This window comes from Strix aluco, chromosome 10 (genome assembly GCF_031877795.1).
Source record: "Strix aluco isolate bStrAlu1 chromosome 10, bStrAlu1.hap1, whole genome shotgun sequence".
NCBI classification, from domain to species: Eukaryota; Metazoa; Chordata; class Aves; order Strigiformes; family Strigidae; genus Strix; species Strix aluco.
Window position 1 is genome coordinate 12,943,612 of NC_133940.1, and position 22,055 is coordinate 12,965,666.

General features: G+C 39.7%; 1 protein-coding gene across 1 annotated transcript in view; it reads left to right on the forward strand.

The window, feature by feature from the left end:
• COL4A5 (collagen type IV alpha 5 chain) overlaps positions 1-22,055 on the forward strand; it is an 85,482-nt gene that overhangs the window by 9,841 nt on the left and 53,586 nt on the right. Inside the window, exon 2 of the mRNA XM_074835297.1 lies at positions 15,119-15,178. Within this exon, the coding sequence (XP_074691398.1) occupies positions 15,119-15,178 (60 nt within the window). The remainder of the gene's footprint in view (positions 1-15,118; positions 15,179-22,055) is intronic.

Sequence of the window (22,055 nt, forward strand, 5' to 3'; positions counted from 1 at the left end):
AAACTTAAGTTACCAAACACTGATCCTGAAATCAAATAAGTACTGTATTATCACTAGTTGCTAAAAGGGTTCAGAGGGCAAATACAGAAAGTGGATGTTTGAAGTGTAAAGATGAATTTCTGAATGCTAATCATTACAAACTGATAATGAAATCTGGAAAAAATTTTCTTCAGTCATGTAAGATTTTGCTGCACATGAACAGTACTTTTCATTGATCATCATAAATGTGCTGCCTAAGCAGCTTCAGTTCCTCAAAACACTGTCATGCTGTCTCCTAGAAGAAAACTCCTGTCCAAACCAGTGCATATATTCAAAATGCTGTAATCTTCAGACAAATTTCTCTAGCTTTTTTGGCGCTCTACTTCAGACTGAGCATTTAACTTCATGTTTCATGCTGTGATAACAGATACTGATCAAATGTTTGACATACTTGATATCTGAAATGTGAGCTACATTTGTGCCTTGGTAGTTCTTTTGGTACTGATTCTGTATTCTATCCAGCTTTGCAGAACTGGAGGCTCTTAGTAACTTTACTGTCTTCTGTGCTTGATGGGAAAGAGTAAGGATAGAAAACTGCATTGGGTTTGCATGACAAGGTTTTAGTAGTGGGGGACTACAGGGGTGGCTCTGTGAGAAGCTGCCAGAAGCTTCCCCCGTGTCCGACAGAGCCAATGCCAGCTGGCTCCAAGACGGACCCGCTGTTGGCCAAGGCCAAGCCCATCAGTGATGGTGGTACCAACTCTGGGATAACAGATTTAAGAAGGCAAAAATGCTGCACAACAGCAGATGGGAGAGAGGAGTGAGAATATGTGAAACAACCCTGCAGAGCCCAAGTGAGTGAAGGAGGGGGAGGAGGAGGTGCTCCAGGCGCCGGAGCAGAGGTTCCCCTGCAGCCCGTGGTGCAGCCCATGGTGAGGTAGCTGTGCCCTGCACCCAGGGAGCTCCACGGGGGAGCAGGCACCCACCTGCAGCCCGGGGGAACCCCATGCCGGAGCAGGGGGATGTGCCTGAAGGGGTCTGTGACCCTGTGGAGAGCCCACACTGAGCAGGCTCCTGGCAGGGTCTGTGGACCTGTGGAGAGAGGAGCCCATGCTGAAGCAGGGGGAGACTGTGAGGAGCCCTCCCCCTGGGGAGAAAGGAACAGTAGACAATGTGTGGTGAACTGACCATGACCCCCATTCCCCATCCCCCTGTGCCACCTGGGGGGAGGAGGGAATGAAATTGGGAGCGAAGTTGAGCATGTGAAGAAGGGAGGAGTGGGGGGAAGGTGCATTTAAGACTTGTTTTTTTATTTCTCATTACTCTGACTTTTGATCATCAATAAAGTAATTTCCCTGAGTCAAGTCTATTTTGCTTGTGACAGTAATTTCTGAGTGATCTCTCCTTGTCCTTATCTCAACCTGTGAGCCTTTTATTCTCTTTTCTCTCCCCTGTCCAGCTGAGGAGGGGAGTGAATAGAGCACCTTAGTGGACACCTAGCATCCTGCCAAAGTTAACCCACCAAAAACCATAGCAGCATTTAACACTCTAAATACTTACATGTAGATAACAAAATTAAAAAGTGGTAAAATTCCAAGGTTATTGTAGAATCATAGAAAAACTGTTATTGTAGAATCATAGAAAAACAGAGGCTGTTAGGTGACTTCTGGCTCAGGGTAGAGCTGTCCTCAGTTCTGTTTGTTCTTCTGATAGTTGCAGATGGAAGGGACGTTGCAACAGTATCTTCTGTTCCAAACCTTGCTTGCTGTAGGAATATAGTTAAAACTTTGTGGAAATGCTTTGTATTGAGTGCTTGTAGTCAACCTACTGGTTACTGCAGCTCCAAATAGCACTTGTGGGAGTTGATATACTCCCTAAAACAGGGTGCCTCAGGGAGTACTTACCCTTAGAGAAAGTGGCTTTCTTGGAATGTGTTCAAGTGCCAGGGGCTGTTTCTTACTCCTGCCAAGCTTCAGACTGAACTGCATCTTGAGTTTTATTAAAACTTGAGGGCTATTTCCTATGAATGGATCTCCTCACTGATAGTGCTAGAGTGTTGGACCCATGTGTACTCCCTCCCTGCCCACTCCCACTTTTTAAAACTGACAGTATTTTAGTGCAATGTTTCAAGGAAGACAGGTTACTGACATCCTCAGATCTGGTCAGAGAATCACCTTAATGAGATAATTGAGGTTAGATATTGTTAACTTGCTACTGAGTAACCTCCAGAGAGTGAATGTGAATAAAATCAGTTGTTGGAGAAAACAATAACTAAACTTTTAGTGTGTCAAAGCAAGAAGAAGCTTAATGAATGCTGCTGCTGAAGGCTTCCTCCCTTCCCAAAACAAATAGTACTCAACTATTTATACAACATCCATTGGAAGTGACAGCCTGCTCACAAGTTTTAAGTGGATGGTGTTCCTCTGTTTTGGAAGAGGTGATATTTGGGTTACACATTTTAAGCTGTGCCTTTACTAAAGCACTGTCTGGTACATTTTTTTTTAATATACTCATCACATTCTACTGAAATGTTTTTAATACTGAACCTCTCAGGAGGAATACTCCATTGACTGTTTCTTAAAAATGTATCTTTTTATGGTTGGGGGGGCAATAGAGACAAAATACAGAAGAGATTATTATAAAGGCTTAGACATCAGTTTCTGTTTGAAACAAAAATATAACGTGTCTTTCCCTCTGCACTCATTCCTCTAGTACTGATCAGATTTATTTTGCCTTTCCTACTACTGATACAATGTTAATACTTCAAAAACTTGTTGTTTTTTCAATGCTTTTTGTAAAGATCTTATCTATGGTCCTTTTAGCTAGTTCTTTGGCGTGGATTCAAAATTTTTTTTAATGTAGCAAGTCTCTGACAAGTGTGACTTAGTTCCCAGGGCATGCTTTCTCTTTCGTGACAATCAGTGCAAACCAAATGTAATGATTCTCAGGATAATGTAATGTATAGCCTCTAGATGTAATTTCTCTAGTGTAAGGAAATGAAATCTATTTCTTCTAATCACGTTTGAGTATCTAACTCCAAGATCTGTGTGTTAGATAGAATGATGTATTAGCACTAGCCTGAAGCTGTCTCTTCCAGCATTTTAAAGGCAATAAAATATATTCAGGCCCTCTTTTGCTTTGTCCCTGTGAAATAGTCTGTGGGAAATTACTGTTGTGATCCTCCATATCACTATAAGGTCACTTTTTCTATAGCAAGGTGCACCTTGCCATGAAGCACCTCACTTGAAGTGACAGGTGCTCTAAGGAGACCCTGAGCTATTGCTAGCACATAGCCAGTACATTAGTAAATGAACTTGAGAGGCTAACACTGAGGGCTACTCTTTATCTGCTGAAGTTAAGCATGTGAGTTCCTGAACAGATGTCTGAAAGCTCCCACTAAATATCCAACTTTTATCAGCTTTAGAGATTTCTGAACCCATGTGGATAAAAGCAGAAAGGTCCTCCCAACTCATCAAGTCCTGATGCTCTATTCTTTTGGAAGTGCCTCTGACTTACAGGGTTAGGGCAATTGCTTTGTCTTCATTGCTTCCATGTTTAACTTGTTCCTGTTCAGTGCCACTTACTTTTCCAGCTTTGATTACCTGAGGCTGGAGAGGAGCTTTTTATTAGTGTCGAGCATTACAGAGAAAGCGCTGCCCATACTGCTGTCTTCAGGTATTAAAATGTGCACACAGAGTGCCTGATGCTACAGGCATAAACAAATGATAAAACAGCTTTAACCAGAAGAACCTTGGAGCTATGATACTTGGTCCAAGAACTGAAGGAGAATGGAGTTGATAATCACCTCCACTGCAAAAAATCCCCCAGACACCCACCAAGCCTTAAGTGAGTTAGGTCTTGTTCTGACAGTTAAGAGGGTGTGTACTTCTTTAGATAACATCTCAATGCAATATCACTGTGCACAGCCTCTATTCTTTTTAGCATGTATACTTGCTTAATCTTTGGTATTAATTTAGTGCTTTCAGTAGTCTCAAAATAGACCACAGCAGGGTTGGATTAATCTGAAATGCTGTTCTATTTAGCCTCTCCTTTCTTAGAGGAAGAAGTGGTCTGTTCTTGTGTGGTCTGCTTCATGCACTTGACACATGAAGGTGGAGTTGTCAGTGACAAATGACTGACATCCGTTAACAGGACTCAGGAGTTGAAGCTTCCTCTGTTACATGCATAAAGGTGAGGAACAGGACATTTTCTGGGGAATTAGTCTGGAGCCTGTATCTTTATTCCATTTCCTTAACCAGAAAAGTATTGCAAACAGACTGCCAGAATGACTGGTGTTATGACTGTATAATACTTGGCTTGCAAGCATATCTGAGACTTACAAGCCTAGCTGACAGTTAGGTCTAGGTTTGTGTTACATTTGGATATGGTTATAGAAAGTGGCAACATCTAACACCTGTCACTTGGGAAAGGTCCTGAATGACTAGTAAATCTTAACCTGTAATGAGTACCATATGGCACTTCTTATTTGCAGCTGGAAAAAATCAGGAAGCCTCCAGAGGCTAGTGATTAGAGACTTGTGTGTAAAATTCAAGTAAAACAGACTTCCTGAAAAGCAAAGTGGCTTATTGTATACTGCCACTGACTGAATGTCAGGTACTTAATGCTTGTGTGTCAGTGCTAGTGTTAGTTGCAGAAATGTGTAACTGGACAGGCAAAGATGGAGACATGCTTAACCATTCCTTTAATTTGTTAGGTACTTGTTCAAGGAATTTGCCTATAGTCTGTTTAAAAGCTAGAAGATGGCTTGCATTCTGAGTTCAGCATTTAGAACTGAAATGAGCAGTAGTGAAGTGTAGGCTGCCTACAGAGGTGGTATAAAACTTGTCCATCCCCAAAGCCTCTCATTCCAAAACTGAAAAGCCAACCAGAGTTACTTTGTTCTCTGTTAATGATAGCTATTTTGAGGTTCATGCAGGTGCTGCACTGCCTGCTGAAGAGGGAAGGGTGGTGTTTGGCATCTGTCAGTTCCTGAACTTGGAGACAAAGTGGGCTGAGAAGACCACCGGGTAGTTTATATTTTGTTTTTAGTGTTCTTTGCTTGCACTGTTTACCAGGACGTGTACTTGCCAAATCTACACATAGATGCTTTTTAAGATGCTGCCTCTGGATGGCAGCATAAAGGTAGTACTTGACCTGAGCTGCTATTAAAGGAAATTTTTGCAAATTTATATGGCATAATGTGTAGCTGTTTGGGAATTTGTGTTCATTAGGACAAGAGTAAAAGTACTTGGCTTCTCAGGTCTCTACAATTTTAGCTTTGAAAGGCTTGGGAGAAGGGCAGTGGAGATTGATGATATTTTCTCTGTGTCCCACACAGGAAAATACACTGAAGCCCATCCTTTGGGCACAGAAATGTAAGAGTTTTCAGAAGTGGTGAGAACTGCCCATGTTCTTTTCCTTGCGTAGAGTTGAGTGCAATGCTGGCAACAGTCATTAAAGCAGAGTGGCAACAACCATTTTTAAAGATGAAAAGCTTTGTACAAAATGAGCTACTAGGAGTTGCAAGGGCTAACTGTTCCTGTACTGCCTGCTTAAAGGTTCTGTGGTGGCCAAGTATGGAGTAAGGGGGCAAGATCTGGGATTGCTGTCGACTGGATGCCCAGCTTGGGTCTTGCACTTACTCTCCTCTGGTTCAGGAATCAGATACAGAAAGATTCTGTCAGGCTGCGATACCTCCTGTTCTGGGGGGATAACTTCTCTGCGTACTTGCTTGTTGCTTTCAGCTTAGTTATTAAAAAAGGGAGGTGGGAACCCCTAACTTCTAGGAGGCTAAAAACTGTTTCTGTGTAAGCTGCTTCCTGCTGACTTGCAGCGTCTCTGGGGCTTGCTAGGGATGAGTCCTTCCCCCTTTTTTTTTTTTTTTCTTTTCTAGAAACCCTGATCAGCAGTTCAGGCATTTGAATAGCCTGCCCTTCTACTCCTCTTGTTTGCCAACTGAGTCTTTTGTGCAGCAGTAGCAGCTGCTGCATGGCAGGTCACTCGACCTGACAAAATCTGTAGGTGAGTGCTTCTATAGATCTTGCTTCCGAACTTTTCTTAGGAGCTTCCAGGAAAGGAGAGAGAAATTGTTCCCTGTGTTGCTCTCAGGTTTATAGGGAGAAATCTTTATGGGCAAATAGTTGCAGTTTGGGGATGAATGAAAGTTAAGCTTTTGGGTGTGAATTCAGTAAAGAGACTCTGAGTCTGAAAGTTGTGGTTAGACTATGTCAACTGGTGTAAGGAAAAATCTAGTGCTACAAATATTACTTTTATTTTAACTAGAAATTGCTGTGAAAAATAACCTTTACAGGAAGCTGTGTGTTAAAAAGCTATAATTAGTTCAGTTTAAAAGAGTAAAATGCTATATTATTTTAGTACAGAGTACAGGTGAAAAAATCAATCCTCTTTAGAAAACATCTCTATTTCTTGTGAACAGTTTTTTAACATAGAAATACTTGCTTGAAGTTTTGCATATTCTGAAAGCAGTTATGTCAACGTTCTCTTGCTTATATTTTTGCTTTTTAAAAAGTGGCCGTTTAATTCTGACTAAATTATAGTAACTGTATTCTAAGAGAAAATTTATTGCTCCATAAACTTTCTGTATAATCAGAATATTCATTTGGGGTGTGGTAACTAGATTTAGTGGGTCTCTTAGTTATGTTTCATGTTATTGCTATAATATAAGCTATTCGGGTATTTAAATAGCAAACAACCTAGTGCTGCCCCTTAGGAGGAAAAAGAAGGGTTGTTTATCCATCAGGTGTCTCAAAATCTGGTTTTTAACCTGCTTCTGTTGTGTTCTCATTCACAGTGGCCAGAACTCTGTGGCTACTACAGCTAAGGGCTTCCTCTGCAAGTCTGAACAGATCTGGTATTGTTCAGACTTCAAAGATAGATAGTGCCTCAAGGTATAACAGGTTAAATTACATGTCAGAAGTTCCCTTAAAAAAAAAAAAGTTGGTCAAGAACTTCTGCAAATGTGTTTTGACTCTTACATTTTAGACCATGAAACTTGTTCTCTTAGTATTTTTAGCTAGGTAGACTGAAGGAAACCATTACGTAAAAACGTATGTAATATTCTTTTAATTCAGACTCTACTTTAGAAATGTTGTTGCTCGTAAATATATACTCAGTGAGAAAAGAACGGCCATTGGGATTATGGAGCTCTGATGGCTTTGCTGCCATAGCTAACTTCGCACAGATATTTGACTAATAAACTGTTATCTGCAGACTCATACTCTTGTAAGCCTAAAGAGCATGTATGTGAAATCATCATTAGAACTCACAATAGCAGCTTTAACTCTGCTTGTCAAATCCCCACAAAACCTTTTGTTTCTTGGTTATATTCATGCCCAGGCAAGTGAAAGGAAACTCAACTTGCTGAGGATAAATGGTGAAATCTTTGACCTGGATGAGCAGTAAATCCTTAGCTAGATAACTGTGCAGGTGTTTTGTTACACAGATGTTGGCAAGCTAATAAATGTGAGTGTGTTCTTCAGGGCCACCACCAAAATAATCTTTGCCTGCTTGGAATCAAAAGGCTGAATTTTTTTTCTGTTATAAATAGGGGTATGAATGATTGAATTCATGACTTTTGCATGGTTACGGCAGAAAGAGTACTGTAGTCTTTCTCCTAGGGCAAAGACACTTGTAACTGATGCTTTTTTGTATGTTGAATTTGCTGGTTTTAATCAGAGTGAATTTCTAACAGCAGAGTCAGTCTTTATAGAATTATCCCATATTTATGCTCTCTTTTTCTCTAATGTTAAAACATTCTTATGTTCCTGTCTGGTAAGCTGTCATGTTTGAATGCAGAGGGTAATGTTAGTAGCATTTAGGCAACTCCTGTAGCAGCTAGAATAACCATGTGAGGTGCAGGATTTGTCCACTGTGTGTAAGCTTTATTCTAGAAATAGGTCTTTCACAGTTGTCCGATAAGTAGTTGCAGTATCTACTGTGAACTCTTCTACCAGCCTTAAATAATGACCAAGAGCAAATAATGAGACATTGTGATTCAACTTTGGAATCTGCAGTTTCCACAGTTTCATGAACTACAAAACACTGTTAAACTGCTTCTCAGCAGTAAAGTTGCATGTATTTGAGCTAATCTAGATATTGTAGGAATTCCAGGAAATAAGTTTATTTTACCAAATATGTGGTCTAGAGACAGACTTGGTGAATTCTGAAATCCTATTTCGTTGTTTTCTGGACTAGAAGACTTCAAAACCATGGATTTTAGCCTAATTAACACTTCCATTGTTTCTAGCCCTTCTCACCCTTCTTCTTCGGCAATAAAAACCTGGTGGGGGTGATGCATGCTGTGCAAGAACTTGAGGGGTTTGATGTCCATGCAGTTCTTTTGCACTGGGCTTTGTGGTTTGATATGACTATCAGAATGCAAAACTCTGTTTCCTTCAGCTTTTTTTTTTCCTTCTTTGCTCTTCAAAGAAAGTCGTACTGTGTTAATTTTATTACCTGATTAGCTTGCTAACAAGAATAGCTGGTCATGTGATGCTGGTAAATACTGAAGGGAGAGACCTGAGGCACTTGATAATGAATCTGAAACTTACTATTAGGAGCAAGTGCTCTTTGTATTAGTTTTTTATAACACTTGGAAGGAAAGGGAAAAATAAAGATTGAAGTATTTAGTCTATGATGTGTCCATCCTGAAGTTGAGATTATACCTTTGAATAACAGTAATTCATTGCCTGAGTAGCTGTACAGTTAAGCCTGCTGCAGGTAGTAGAATGACACATCAGCCTTGCAGAAGCACTTCTGTTACTCGTATCTGTGAAAAAGTGTACGGCATTGAATTGCAAGTTTCAGGTTCAAGAACTGTTAGGGGAGATGGACTGTGCTGTATGGAAGCCCTCAAAGATGAATTGCTTTTGAATGGGTTTTAAGACTGGTTCTTCCTTTGACAATTCTAGTGAATGGGAGTCTTAGTAAAACCAAACTATCCAAGGGCTTGATCCTAGTGAAGTTAGAAAAAAGTATGGGAATGTACAAATGCAGGACAGAAACAGCAATCACTTCATAGTGTGACTTGTGTGCTTATTAACATTTTTTTCTAGTCTTTGCTGCTCGCTCTCTGCTCCTCCCTCACAAACTGTGGAATATTGTTCCACAGTTCAGTTATGCTCCTGTGATCAGAGTGTGTTGCAGAGTTTTAAATTTGCTTTAAAATTCAGGCCAGCTTCTCCTAGGCAGAATTTATTTCAGTGATTTCTGTGCATCTTTTCCCTGCTGGAGGGAATTTTTCTCACCTGATGAGGTAGCTTACAATGTTGTGGTGTCAAATAACTGTCTGGTTCCCTTCAGGACAACATCTGTTTATGAAGCTGGTGTGTGCATGTTAATCCCAACAGATGTTGCATGTTGAAGCTTCGTGGTCACTCAAATCTCTATGGGAGTCTTAATACATTACAGGCCCCATAAGCATTTAAAATCAGTGGCTATACACAATCAGCTTTTGATTCTTACTTGACCTCTTGCTGTGCCCAGAACTGAGCTGTTAAGAAAAGCATGTAGTCTGTCAGTACGAACTGCATTGCTAGGTAGGTTCTGTAATGTCACTATGCTCTTCTAGAAATGAGAGGGGTTATCAAACAGGAAATTCTGGATTCCTGATAAAATAATACATAACGAGGATGTTGGAGTAAATAAATTGCTCAGCCTGTAAATGTTTAGACTGTTTCTTATTTCTTTCTCTTATCCAACTGTTTGGTATCTGGACTGAGAATTCATTTCTGAGCAACTTAGGTCATGTCAGAACTCTTCTGATAGTTTGCAAAAGCACCTTATTGATTCACCTACTGTGCTTCTGTGAGAAGTTGCACATCTTCCTCTTGATTATTAATTTCTCATTTGTAAATTTCAAGCTCTGTAAATGACTGGCTTCCCTCCCCATCCCTCTAATCTTTCCCATGGAAAGAGTATTAAAATATTGTTAAACTCCTATACGTTCAAGTACTTACACGTTATTTAAGTATAATGCATACTTTAGTTTGGGGTTTTAGATATTCCGTACACCCTTCATGCACACAATTAACTGTTTAGTTTCCCTGCAGCTGTGTGTATGTAATGGTAAATCACTTCTGAAGCACAACTGAGCTTCCCATCTAAATTTTTTAGTTAGGCAGCTAATGTATTGCTTAAATTGTGCTGTGTTACTTTGATTCTGACAGACTAAGGTATAAAGTCAGGCTAACCTACCTGAAGCCATTAGGCAGTCGTCTATATATAACTTTTATTAACTTGCTCTTAGTAATCAGTAAAAGAGATTTCTCTTTTCCCTTCACAGTTCTAGGAAGCCCCAAGTTGCTGTTCTCTCCAGGAATAGCATTCATCTACCTAGTGTTTTTCAGGAATATTTTATCCAATAGTGTTGCGAATGGCAGCTGGGAGGTGGGAAGGGAGTGGAATATGCTGGAATTGCCTTGCAACTGACATCTCTAGGCCTGATGAGAAATGAGGAAAATGTGCCCAGTACATAAGGCAGGCTTCTAGCCAAAACAAATTTTGAGGATAACTTAAGCTTATTCATTTCACCGAGCTGATTGTATCAAACCTGTGGCCAAGAGTAAGAAGTGACTTTGATTTCAAATGTGTACTTATTTTCTTCAAACTGAAAAACAAACAAAAAAACCCCATTCTGTTGGTGGCATAAAGCAGTTTTCCTCAGCCCATGTAAGACACAAAAGACTGAGCTTGTTCTGGAAGAATTATCCTTTGAACAGTAAACCAATACTATCCCTCCTTTTATATACTAATGAAAAGAACTTGCTCTCCACACATGGATTCAATGGGGTAGAAGCTGTCAGGAAAATCCAATGAAAGGATTAGCTAAACTTGAATAGATTAATTAGAGCCCTTGATTGTGCCTTGCTATGCAAAAGTCACAGTAAAGGAAATGGCAATGATAGTGAGTTCATCTTTACAGGTACATGGTGGGGAGTGCGGGGAGGCAACAGGAATACAGTAGGGAAGAAGTACATCTGAGCAGTTTGTCTTGTTCTTAAAAGCTGCCTCAGTTCCTTATCACCTTTGTGTAGTTGAAAGCTGAAAGATTTTTATAGGCATGAAGACTGTGACCAGCTCCTTAAGATCAAGCCACAACTCACTATTACATCCAATATCTTTTTATCATCTTCCCTGTATGTAAGACAATGTGTTCTGCTGGCCAGAGCTAGGAATTGAGCTACTACTGAAGGCTTCTGGCTGCCTAAGACAAGGCAGATGACTTGTTCAGTTCCCCAACTGTAAATCAGAGTGTAAATCAGAGCTCCACTGAGGTTTGGAGTCATTTAATTTTCTGTGTCTGAAAACCCAGTAAGTTACCTAACTTTCAGAACTAGTGAAGGTTATGCTGTTACTAAGGGCAAACTACTGATCATAACCATTTAAATCCTGCTCTTAATGTAGATTTTTGAATGCTTGAAATGTTTTAGTCATTGTATCTGCTTTCTTTGTTTAACTGAGGTGTAGATACCTTATTGCTCACATGCAGGAGAAATTCCATATGCTGCTATGCATAGTACGGAGCCTGGATTTTCTTTGCATCAATAGGAGATACAGAATTAAATCTGTGACATCAGAAATCTCTAGCTGTGAAAGCTGCTGAGTGGCTTTCAAACTTGTACTAGCTTGTTATGCAGTATGTATTCTCCTGTAGCACAATTTTTGTGCCAGCTTTCCCAAGTAAAAACGGCCTTGAGATTGTTGAAAAGTCTAAACAAGAAAGTTTTCACTTAGAATAGGTCACTAAGCTTTTTTTTGTGCCAACGTGTTTTACTTTATGTGGTTTTTGTTCTATACTGCAGTATGACCCATAAGTGCCATGAATTGGTCTTGATATAGTACGAATTCTCAGAGCTTTTTCTCTTCAAGCTATCAAAAAGAAAAAAAACCCACCCAAAAACTTAATTTGGTGGGGATACAAGTTGATGCAAATAAGAAACACAATCTGCCAAATACAGCATTTGTACAGGAAGATAAGTGACTCCGCTGAGGGAATACTTTTTGATAAGCTTGTGGGTGAATAGATCTTCCCAGGATTTAAGCCAAAAATTACTACCACTTGATTACAGTGGGTATTTGAAGAGTTTTCTGATTACAGACTCTTTAGCTTCCCTTCACTCCTGTCTGGGAAAGACCATGTTCCCTTCCTGCAAATAATGCCTCTGAACTGGATATCCAAAACCTATCTGGCAAAAAGCATGCAGTGAGTACACCTGACTCTTCAAGGCAGGCTAATTATATATGTTAAGACGCTACTCAAAGTGTAAGGAATCCAGTCTGAAAATATAAATTACTTTGGAAGACAGTTACAGGTTTAAATAAAAACAGCTATATTGACTAAATCAAAGCACTTCCTTTTTTCTATAAACTACAAATAGAATAAGGGAGAGAAGCACTTTGTTCAAAAACTTTATACAGGAAGATTTAGACTGATATGAAAAGCTTTTTTTTTTTTTAAAGGCCACAGAATTGGGAAGGATATACTTTATCATCCAGCATCATATCCACCATTATTTATTGCCAGCATATGCAGGAAAGGTGGTCCTTTGTCAGCTCTTTCAAAATCAGCAAAAGTAAGTCCCTGATTCAAACAAGCTGACTTAAAGATCACTTCTATCTTTGCTTTATTTTGGGACACCCAGAGTTGAGATGCTGGGTGTTATGGGGAAGTGCTGGGCCTTGAGACTTGAGAGAAAAAGGCTTCAGGGGAGGGGAGTGAATATTAATAGCTGTTGTCTTCCTATTTAGGAGGGTATAGCAAGGGTGGAGGCAGGCTCCTCTTATCCTGCATAGGGTAAGAGGCAGTAGATACAAGTTGCAACACAGGGAATTCTGGTGAGATTTCAGGGTGGGGGGAAAAGGTTCACCATGAAGGCAGTCAGACACCAGATCAAGGGCCTAGAGTCTGTGGGATCTCCACCACTGTAGTTAGTCAACTTGCAACTGGACAGAGGCCTGTGCAACCTGCCCTAAGCTGCCCTGCTTTGAGTGATTCCTTCCATACCAAATTATTCCATGATTCCATTTCCTTTATTAATTGGATCTGGTTTGTGTGGTCTTGATGCTGACAGGATCACTGTTGAAGATGTGTTAGCACTAACAATGTAGTTTTCTGCAGTTTTACTGTAGACAAACAGTAGCAGAGGGCAGAGACTCCGAGTTTCACTGTCAAAAATAAATCTTCCTTATGCTGTGTAGGATCTTGATCATGCTTTCCAGTGTATTATTTTAGCCTATGTGTGTTTTACAACTGCACAGCTTTTGGTGGTTTTTAATGAGTACTGATTTACTTTTTTTTCTCCCCCTGCCCCTTGGAGGCAGCAAAGATTTTCATGTAACTCTCACTATGCTATCCTTGTAATAAGAAACCAGCACTGCTGCACAGTGAGCTGGGTAACTTGCTATTTCTTTGTGTTAGGCTTGTACTGTGAGGCAAGGGAATATTGCATGTAACTAAGGTTAATCCCTTTTAAATGAAGCTTTGTTAACAAGATTAATCCTAAAACTGATTCACAAGGAACTTGCTTTTTTAAAATCCACTTTTAAAAGTGAAAAGGATCTGATACCAAATTCACAGGGCACCATGGATTGAAGGAGGATATCAGAAGGGTGTCTAGCCAAACACCCTGCTCCAAAGAAGGTCAGCTATGGGGTCAGGCCAGGTTACTCAGGGCTTTGTCGAGTCTGATCTTTGAAAACCTGAACTGGCTAGTAGGGTTCAATTTCACTTTAGGAAATGGCTCAATAAACCACTGTTAACCAAGAATTTTGAGTTCGTATACATCAAATCAAGAAATTGATTACAAAAGCCAAATGGAAGATTTGGAGAGATGTCCTAGTCCTGTCGTGTAGCACTACTGCTGTACTTAAAGCTCTGCCTTTTGCTACAGGATGCTTTGGTTGATCTGCGGTTTGTGTAGCTCCAGGTGAATTAAGCTGCTTCTGTGTTTTCAGTCTGATGCTTGGTAGTGTGTTTAGGCTAAGAGCCAGGACATTCCTAATGCCAGGTAGGTGATGGGTCATGTCTCTAAATGCTCTGCAGTAATAAAGACTAGAATTCAAGTGTGGGGGTGTACTTTAGATCTGACACACTGACTGGTTTCCTGCTTGACTGAAACTTTGTACATAATGTTCTCTGTAGGTTATTGGGGGGGAGGACGCCAAATTTTCAAACTTTTCTGTATTTTTTACTATAATGCCACACCTGTTCTTAGAACAAGTTAAACCCTGAAGTATTTCAGGTGGTGTATCTTCTAATGTGGGTTGTGGTTTTTAACTGTAAAGAGGTTTGAAAATAGATGACCATATGTATCATGTAGAGACATTCTACAAAAAAATTTCATTTATTCTGTATATTTACTTCTGTAAATACATCTGCTCATCTCCAAAATCAACACAGAGCTCTAATGAGTATCCCATGTTGAGGTGGGGGTGAAAGAATATAAACTAAGCAAATGTGGTGTGGAAAGGTTACCTAACTTGCATCATCTTTGTGCATCAAGATTCCATATCTCCCTTCACTGACCCCTTAATATCTGGCTGTCACTCCCCTAATGCTAGAGACCGTTCTAGCTGGCTTGTCATGCTTTGTAATGGAGTGTGGCTGCAGCTAGATGAAATGTAGTGTTTTTTAAAAACTTTCCTCAATAACTGAGCTGTGGGGTGAAGAGTTAATTGTGTAGTAAGTATTTTTTCAGTACCTATCACAAATATGCTCACAAGCTTCAGCCTTGGTTAAACTCTTGAGCAAAACCTGACATCTACCGGTGGGAACCATAACTCCTCTCAGTGTGGAGACATGGGCTGAAGAGCCTGTTTTATTGAAGCTCTGGCCCCTTTGGCTGTGAGTGTTGCATTGTACCTTGCCCTAGAGTGAATAGTGTTTAAGCATAAATTTAAAAGTTTAAAATTTCCAGGGAATCTGTAACTGTAATGTACTTAAGTATAAGCATAGGTGATTGAACTTTCAGTTAATTGTATCTGCTTTGAACACGTGTGTAACGCCTAGATGACAAACTTTGTAGGCTTACATTTTAGACTAACTTTTGTAATAGTATTGAAGACTTCATGTAGTCTTATGTGATTAAAAACATCTAATTTTTTTTTTATCTCTTTAAAGGCTTGCCATGGATGTACATCTTTATCCAAATGTGATTGCAGTGGAGTAAAAGGTGAAAAGGTAAATATATCTCTTTTTTTTTTCTATTGGCAGACAAACACACAAACCACTGAGCCACATCCCAGCTTCAGATAACTGAAGCTTATGGATGATAGCTTTTGTTTCTTGCTCATGTCTTATTTTCTTTGACCGTAATGTGGGCATGCACCAGAATGCCTAGCTGTTGTAACGACTTCAGGTATTGAGTCAGATGACTGGTCCATCTGATGGTGTACAGAATTTCATATCATTATTTTCTCAAGAACAGGGAATGATGGCACAAATTTCTCCAGCTATGTGGGAGTAAAAAACCAGAAAAGACACAAATTCTATTAAAATAGAAAGGATTCCTATTTACTGCCAAGGTCTGTCCACACTAACTAGTTAGTGTGGACAAGCTAAGGTGTGGATTGTATAATAATGGCTATGCTAGTAATGCTTCAGTGGGAATTTAAGACCATAGTGAGTGTGCGTTGCTTTCCCACTTTTTGTGGACTTTGTGCTCCTAGGTAGTTGACACTCACTGATGTGCTCTGAACTTGCACGGTTTCCCACCTCATAACTTGCACAGCTGTATACTAAGATGATTGTTGTTGCTGTCTAAATGCTCAGCTGGACTGTGGAAGTGATGTGATTCAGATATAGCTTTCCCAACATACATAGCTGCCATCCAAGCAAGCAGCTAGTTAATGGCCAAACATGTATTCTTGGATCAAGCAGAATGAAAACCATCCCCAACCCAAAAAACAACCCTGTGTGGTTCATTCAGTGCAACAGGCTGTGTTGGGCTGCCCAGACAGTGTCCTAACATCAAGAGATGCATGTTGACATCTCAGAGCTTTCCCGCTTCCATGCGGCTTTGACTTCCAGTCTCACTGCCTGAGCTCAATATATCTGTGCAGTACTTTGTTTCTATCACCATTATTTCCTATTGTTTTACAATTTTTTCCTTTGAGGAAACAGTAGGTGCCCAGCATTTCTTTTAGTTACAATGCAGTGTAGATACACAGCTCGGTACTTGCCTGAATTGAGCCTTGTCTCAAGTATGGGAGCCTAGTTGTAAGTAAATTGTGGTTAAATACTTCCCATATAACTGGTGGTGTCACAGGGAATGAATGTGATGTGATCACTGCAAGGGGGAGAGAGACTGCCTGAATTGCTTCCACTCTGTCTTGTAAACAGTTATTTTGAGATACAGTGGAGTTGTCTTAAAGATGTGAACTGGTAATAAAGTTTGATAAGTCTGTCTTATCAAACCACTTACCATATCATAGCAAGATTCTAGAAGGGCTTCAGTGCTCTAGATTAATTTCTGACACATTTCAAAGGTGGTTTTTGACATTGCATAAACAAGTGTCACCTCAAATGAATGAAAGTAATGCAAAACAATCAGTCACTGCATTGGCACTATAACATGCTGATGCAGAATTTTACTATTGGCTGCGGTTAAACAAGGCAAATGTCCAAAATTCAGAGTAATTCTTGGTGCCACACCTGCCATCCAGATAGCTCCAGACAGATGAGGTCATAGCTTGGCATCTACTTGCTTTTAGTTCATCAAGTATATTCCCAATTCCCATACCTAGTGAAGAACAGTATCCCCTTGATAGTAAGCTTTCTGAGTTAGATTTGGTTAGCCAAAACATGAACCTGGTTGATGTGTTCCTACAGGATCTTCACATGCAGGTGACCAAACCAGATGTATCCTAACACTAGTCACGGGACTATTTCAAGTTTAGTTTGAAGGCACTTAAGTATTAGGCTTGTGTTCCAAATACAATTGTAGCAGGTACAACTTTGGAGAAGCTTTCTCTGGACTAGTCACAGCTATTTTGTGAATTCAGTGATCAAATGGGTATTGTCTGGCTAGTGTGGATAAGGAAAAAGTATAAGTCTGTCTTCTGGCTTTCTAAGTAAAATCAAGTAATTATTTTCTCCCAGTGATTCAGCTTTCTCTTTATACTACTGTTATACATGCAGGGACCATGACCCACTCATTCCAGTCCTTTGGTGTCATTTAATGAAGTTGAGGTAGTCACCTTTCTCTGGTAAAGAATATCTTGGGGTTGGTTGTTTGGAGTCAGAGGGAGCTTCTTGTCCAAATACAGTCAACTAGAGCATATGAGCCTTGTTCAAGATCAAGCTCTCAAGTGTCATTTTGTATTGTGGGTTTTGTTTCTACTCCTCCAGACTGTCCTAGCCAATTGTTAAGGAGAACTGCACAGGAGGAACTCTTCCACATTTAGTTTCTAACCTCTGGCCTTTTCTGGAGTGAGTTATAGCAAGTCCTGAGCAGGAGAGAGAGAAGCTTGATGAACTTTTGTGACAAGAAAGTGGAGAAGGAAAAACAGCCTCCAGTAAAACAAGCATAGCATCAGACCAAATATTTATTTGGTTTGCATCTTCCTGGAAAATTCTTAGGGGGCTGCAAATTGATCAAAGTCTCTTAATGAAATTAAAATAACCTCAAAACACAGAAAGGAAAATAGAGCTTCACCTATGGTAAGACTGCTTTTTTTTGTCTTTTTTTTTTTTTTTCCCCCTTCTATGTCTGAGTCCTCTTAGGGAAGGGGGTATGTGTCTGAGACTCCCACTTAAACTGATAGACATAAGGTGAGTTTCCATCCTTAGAATGGAAGATTCACTTTGAAATCTGGGAACTGTGATTCATTTTCCACCTAAATCAAGGTAAACACAGTGTAAACCCAAGGCATGCCAGAGGCTTCTTGTGTTTGGATTCTGTTGGGTTTTTTTAAAACAGCCCTTCTGAAGCTTGCAGACCATCATGTACGTTACATAAAGGAACAATAAAAAGCAAAGCCTGTATTTCTTAAGTATAATGTGTTGCTAGTGGAACTGGTTTGATCATATGTGCACGCACCCCATTATGTTAGTTCCCCTATAATTAGAAAGCCCTCGGTGTTTAATGCATTGATGGATTCAGCAGTTCAGCTCTGGGGAACCACAAGAGTTCTCTGTGGCTGACATCCATAGTGCTTTCTCTTATAAATTCTTTGGTTTGTTTTTTTACAGACTTAAACTTTTTCTAGAGTCTTGTACTACTTACTACAAGACATCAAGGGCTATCTTAAGATGATTAAGTTGATCCATCAGAGTGTACCACTTATATGTCTAATATGAGTTTCCAAACCTGATACTATCTTCAACCCAGCTTTCTTGTAAATATTACCTTTATTCTAGCTGGGTGTGAACTGCTCCTACAACAAGCTTCAGGCTTTTACTTTATATTTGACACTTGACACTAGGTGTTTCTGCATCCTTCTCCAGTGACCTTTGAACCAGGAGTCAAACTCTATAGCTCCTTGCCTAATTGGTGTATGAAAAGCATTACACAAGGAGCTGTTTAAATAATCTCCCCCTTTCTCTCACTGAGAGTGTGACAATGTACTTATAGAAATACTGGAAGTCAGGCATATACAGGACCTGGTTCTGTACTGGGAAGACAGGAAAAGCCTTGTCAAATGTACTCAGCTGAGCCCCACGCTTCTGTTCCACTGTGTTTCACTTCTGGCCTGAAACCAGCTTCTACATCCAAGTTGCTGTCCACTTGCATTAAGTCAACTCAGAAGTTCTGCTTTGTGCAGCTTAGCAGAGCCTAATGCGTTCCTTCTGAGACTCAAATGTAGCCTTCTTCCTAAGCATCCTAGCATTCCCTTCAGGATATCTAAATTTTAACAAATCGGGTAAAGTAATACAAATTGAACTGTAACAAATACGAAAACTATTTTCTTGTCTTGCCGTAGGGAGCCACAGTTCTTATTTAACTGCTTCCATGCTGCCGGTGGTTCTTGTTTAACTCTGCCTCTGCCATGAGCCCTTATAGCATCAGTAGTATGTTATCTGTAGGAGAATCAAAGCACAGTAAACTTTTTTTTGGGAGCCCATAGTACAATAGCTGACAAAAATTGATGCACTAAAGTTTTCTTCCTCTGCTCAGGCCCACCTTACTAAAATGTAAAATTCAAATGTGTCTACAATGGTATAATGAAGAAATGAAAGGAATTTACTGGAGAAATCAGTAAAAATTGATTGCAGCTGGGAGCCAGCATGCTGTTACTCACAGTAAGCTGCTCAGTAGTGAACTGGATCCGGTAAGAGTATTAAAATTGAAGTAAATGCTTAAGCTGCTACATACAGGTGCTTATAGGAATTGATCTCACTGTTCAACTGGAAGGAACTTAAGGGAATGATGATTGGGTTTTAAACAAAGATTGCTTGGCACTTTTGAGATTAACCTGCTTTAATGCTTAAAAGGTAGCTAGCTAAAGAAATAAACACAACAGACAGTGCACAGGGAGCAATTTCTAAGACAAACCAGTAAGACTTGTAGATTATTGGGCTGGTTTTACCTCAGCTGAAAACAAGATCCAAAGATCAACTCTATGGACACTGGGGAGGAGGAGAGGGATGGTACTGAATCTCAGCTTCTCCAGCTGATGACGACTGAGCGCCAAGGGCTACAGCAAGCAAGCTGCATGCATCTTGGTCTCTAAGAGGACATGTACCCCAAGACTACTGTGGTTTTGCTTTAAAGTGGTAATACATGCTGCTGCTGAAATAGGCTTTCATACCTTCCCTTAGCTAGATATTCCTATTTCTCCTCAGGGGCTTGTGTGGCCATGTTCAGAGCTGTCAGTGAACTGATCTCACTGAAAACAAGTTCCTTTGGCAACTAGGTTAGTTTTCAGCCTGGTCAGTTCCTTCATGCAAGTTATGTTGCAGCACAACTATTTGTGTAGCTGTGATAGAAACGTGGCTTAAGGTGGGAGGGACTGTTTTTCACAGCACCTGAGACATAGTTCCCGCCCAAAATAACTGTAAATATATTATGCTATTTTTGATGAACAGGATTATTGGGATCTACCCATTCAAATTAAGTTAAACAAATTGATTATGAAGCTGTTCTTTAGTTATTACGTATGGTTAGTCCATGGCCTTTTAAAGGAGAACTTCAGAAGGTGCTGAGTTTACTGGGTTGTTGATCACAATGTAAGGGGTGCAACTCCAAAGACTCAGCTGGGTTGCAAGTTCCTAATATATGAACTTGTACAAGCTTGGTGCCTGGGATTCTGACAAGAACAGCTTGTAATATCCGAGCTCTGAAGGCATTTCAGATACTTTTGCCTTTGTATGCAGATACAAGAAATCCATACCCCTTACAAAGTAAGAATATCATCTTCTTGGATTCTTTGAATGTATATTTTTGGACCTCTGAGTCTCAGAAGAAAATTATGAGTATATGTCCTCAAGATCCCTATTTCCTTCTACCTTTATCATTGTAAAATTTAGTACAGATGTGACCCAAGCTCAGCTTTTCTTTTCACTGTTGGTTACAAGTTGCTAAGAAATAGTTAAAAATTCTCAGATTTTAATCAGTTTGTCAAGAAGAATTACATGATTTGTGATAGTGTTTCATAAATGTTGGCCTGAACTGCACTAGTACAACTCTGTATTCTGCAAAGTTTACAACACTGGCAAGTGACCACTGACCATTAAACCTCAACTGTTTCATCTTACAAAAGTCACAGGTTATATTCTGAAGAAATCTGATGTATTTTGTGTCAGAGGGGCTTGCTTTCTTGCATTAAACTGTATCTTTAACACTACTGTTTGTGGCTGGTTGGTGTGTTTTGAATGAGGTCTTGTTTAAATACTATAGTTATAATTATGTTAAGTTAGGCAGTGTTCTTCAAGCTGAGGAAGAATTCATGTTGACTAGTATTAGAATCTGAGTTAGCTGTTATTTTCACTCTATTGTTTAGAAAAGGAGAGAATAATATGGCTGGCTGTTGCATCGCTTCTTCCATGCTGTACATCTTTTAATGTTACTACAGGCATTTGTACTTGAGCCTAGTTTTAAGTAGCCACCCATAGTTAACTGTCTTTAGACTCTTTCTGATGTGCACCCTTTTCATAGTAAGGGCAAGAACCAAGCGTGTGCCTCTATTGCCAGATGGTACAGCCAGGCTCCTACATGTATTTAGGTATTGAGATGGGATGTCCAACTACTGCTTTCCTGAATATTTTTTTCTCCTTCTTTTTTGAAGTCTTTTTTTCCATGAGTATACCACATCTATGTAAATAAATATCCTGGTTTCTCTTCTCATAATGTCTATTTATAAATATTTAGGTTTCAGGAAGAAATTTTAGAAATGTTAATTACTTGTGCATGCTTTGAAACTGCATCTATCCCTGATTTCTTAAATATTTGTCACCTATTATTAGAGTACATGCAACTATGCCAATTTTTTCTGTATCCCTATTTAATTTGCTATAACTTGCTGCAGCTTAAAGCATAATTTGAAATGTTTCCCAACTATTTCTTTCTTTCTCTTCCCCCAAGCAACAGTCATGTTCAGGCCACATCTGTGTAGCTGATAGAGGGCAATCACTTTGCCAGCTACTCTGGATTTATGACTGAGATCAGAACCTGATTCCTTGCCCATTCCCCAAGGAAATGATGGTTTATACCTGACGCATCTTTATTCTGCTGTGGAAACAATCCTGTACTTTCAAGACTGGAAGATGAGATCTGAATTGAGCTAAACCTTTTCTATTTATGTTTCTCTTTAGTAGCTTCTAGTCTGAAACAAAAAGGATCCGACTTCCTCAGTTTCTCTGTGTAAGCGAAACTGGCTAGTGACTGAGTTTTTGCATCTATAAGAAAAAACATTGCACGATATGCAGGGACTTCAATCTCATCATATTCCTAATGATATAATGCCCTTTTTTGGCACTGACTTTTTGAGGAAGACTTTTTAACTGTCTATTCAGTTTCAGTGTGTTCTTTCAAGGCAGCAGACATTTTTTCCTGGTAAATATGTAGCATCTGAATCTTCATGAAAACAGTATATGGTGTATGCAAGGTGTACAATAG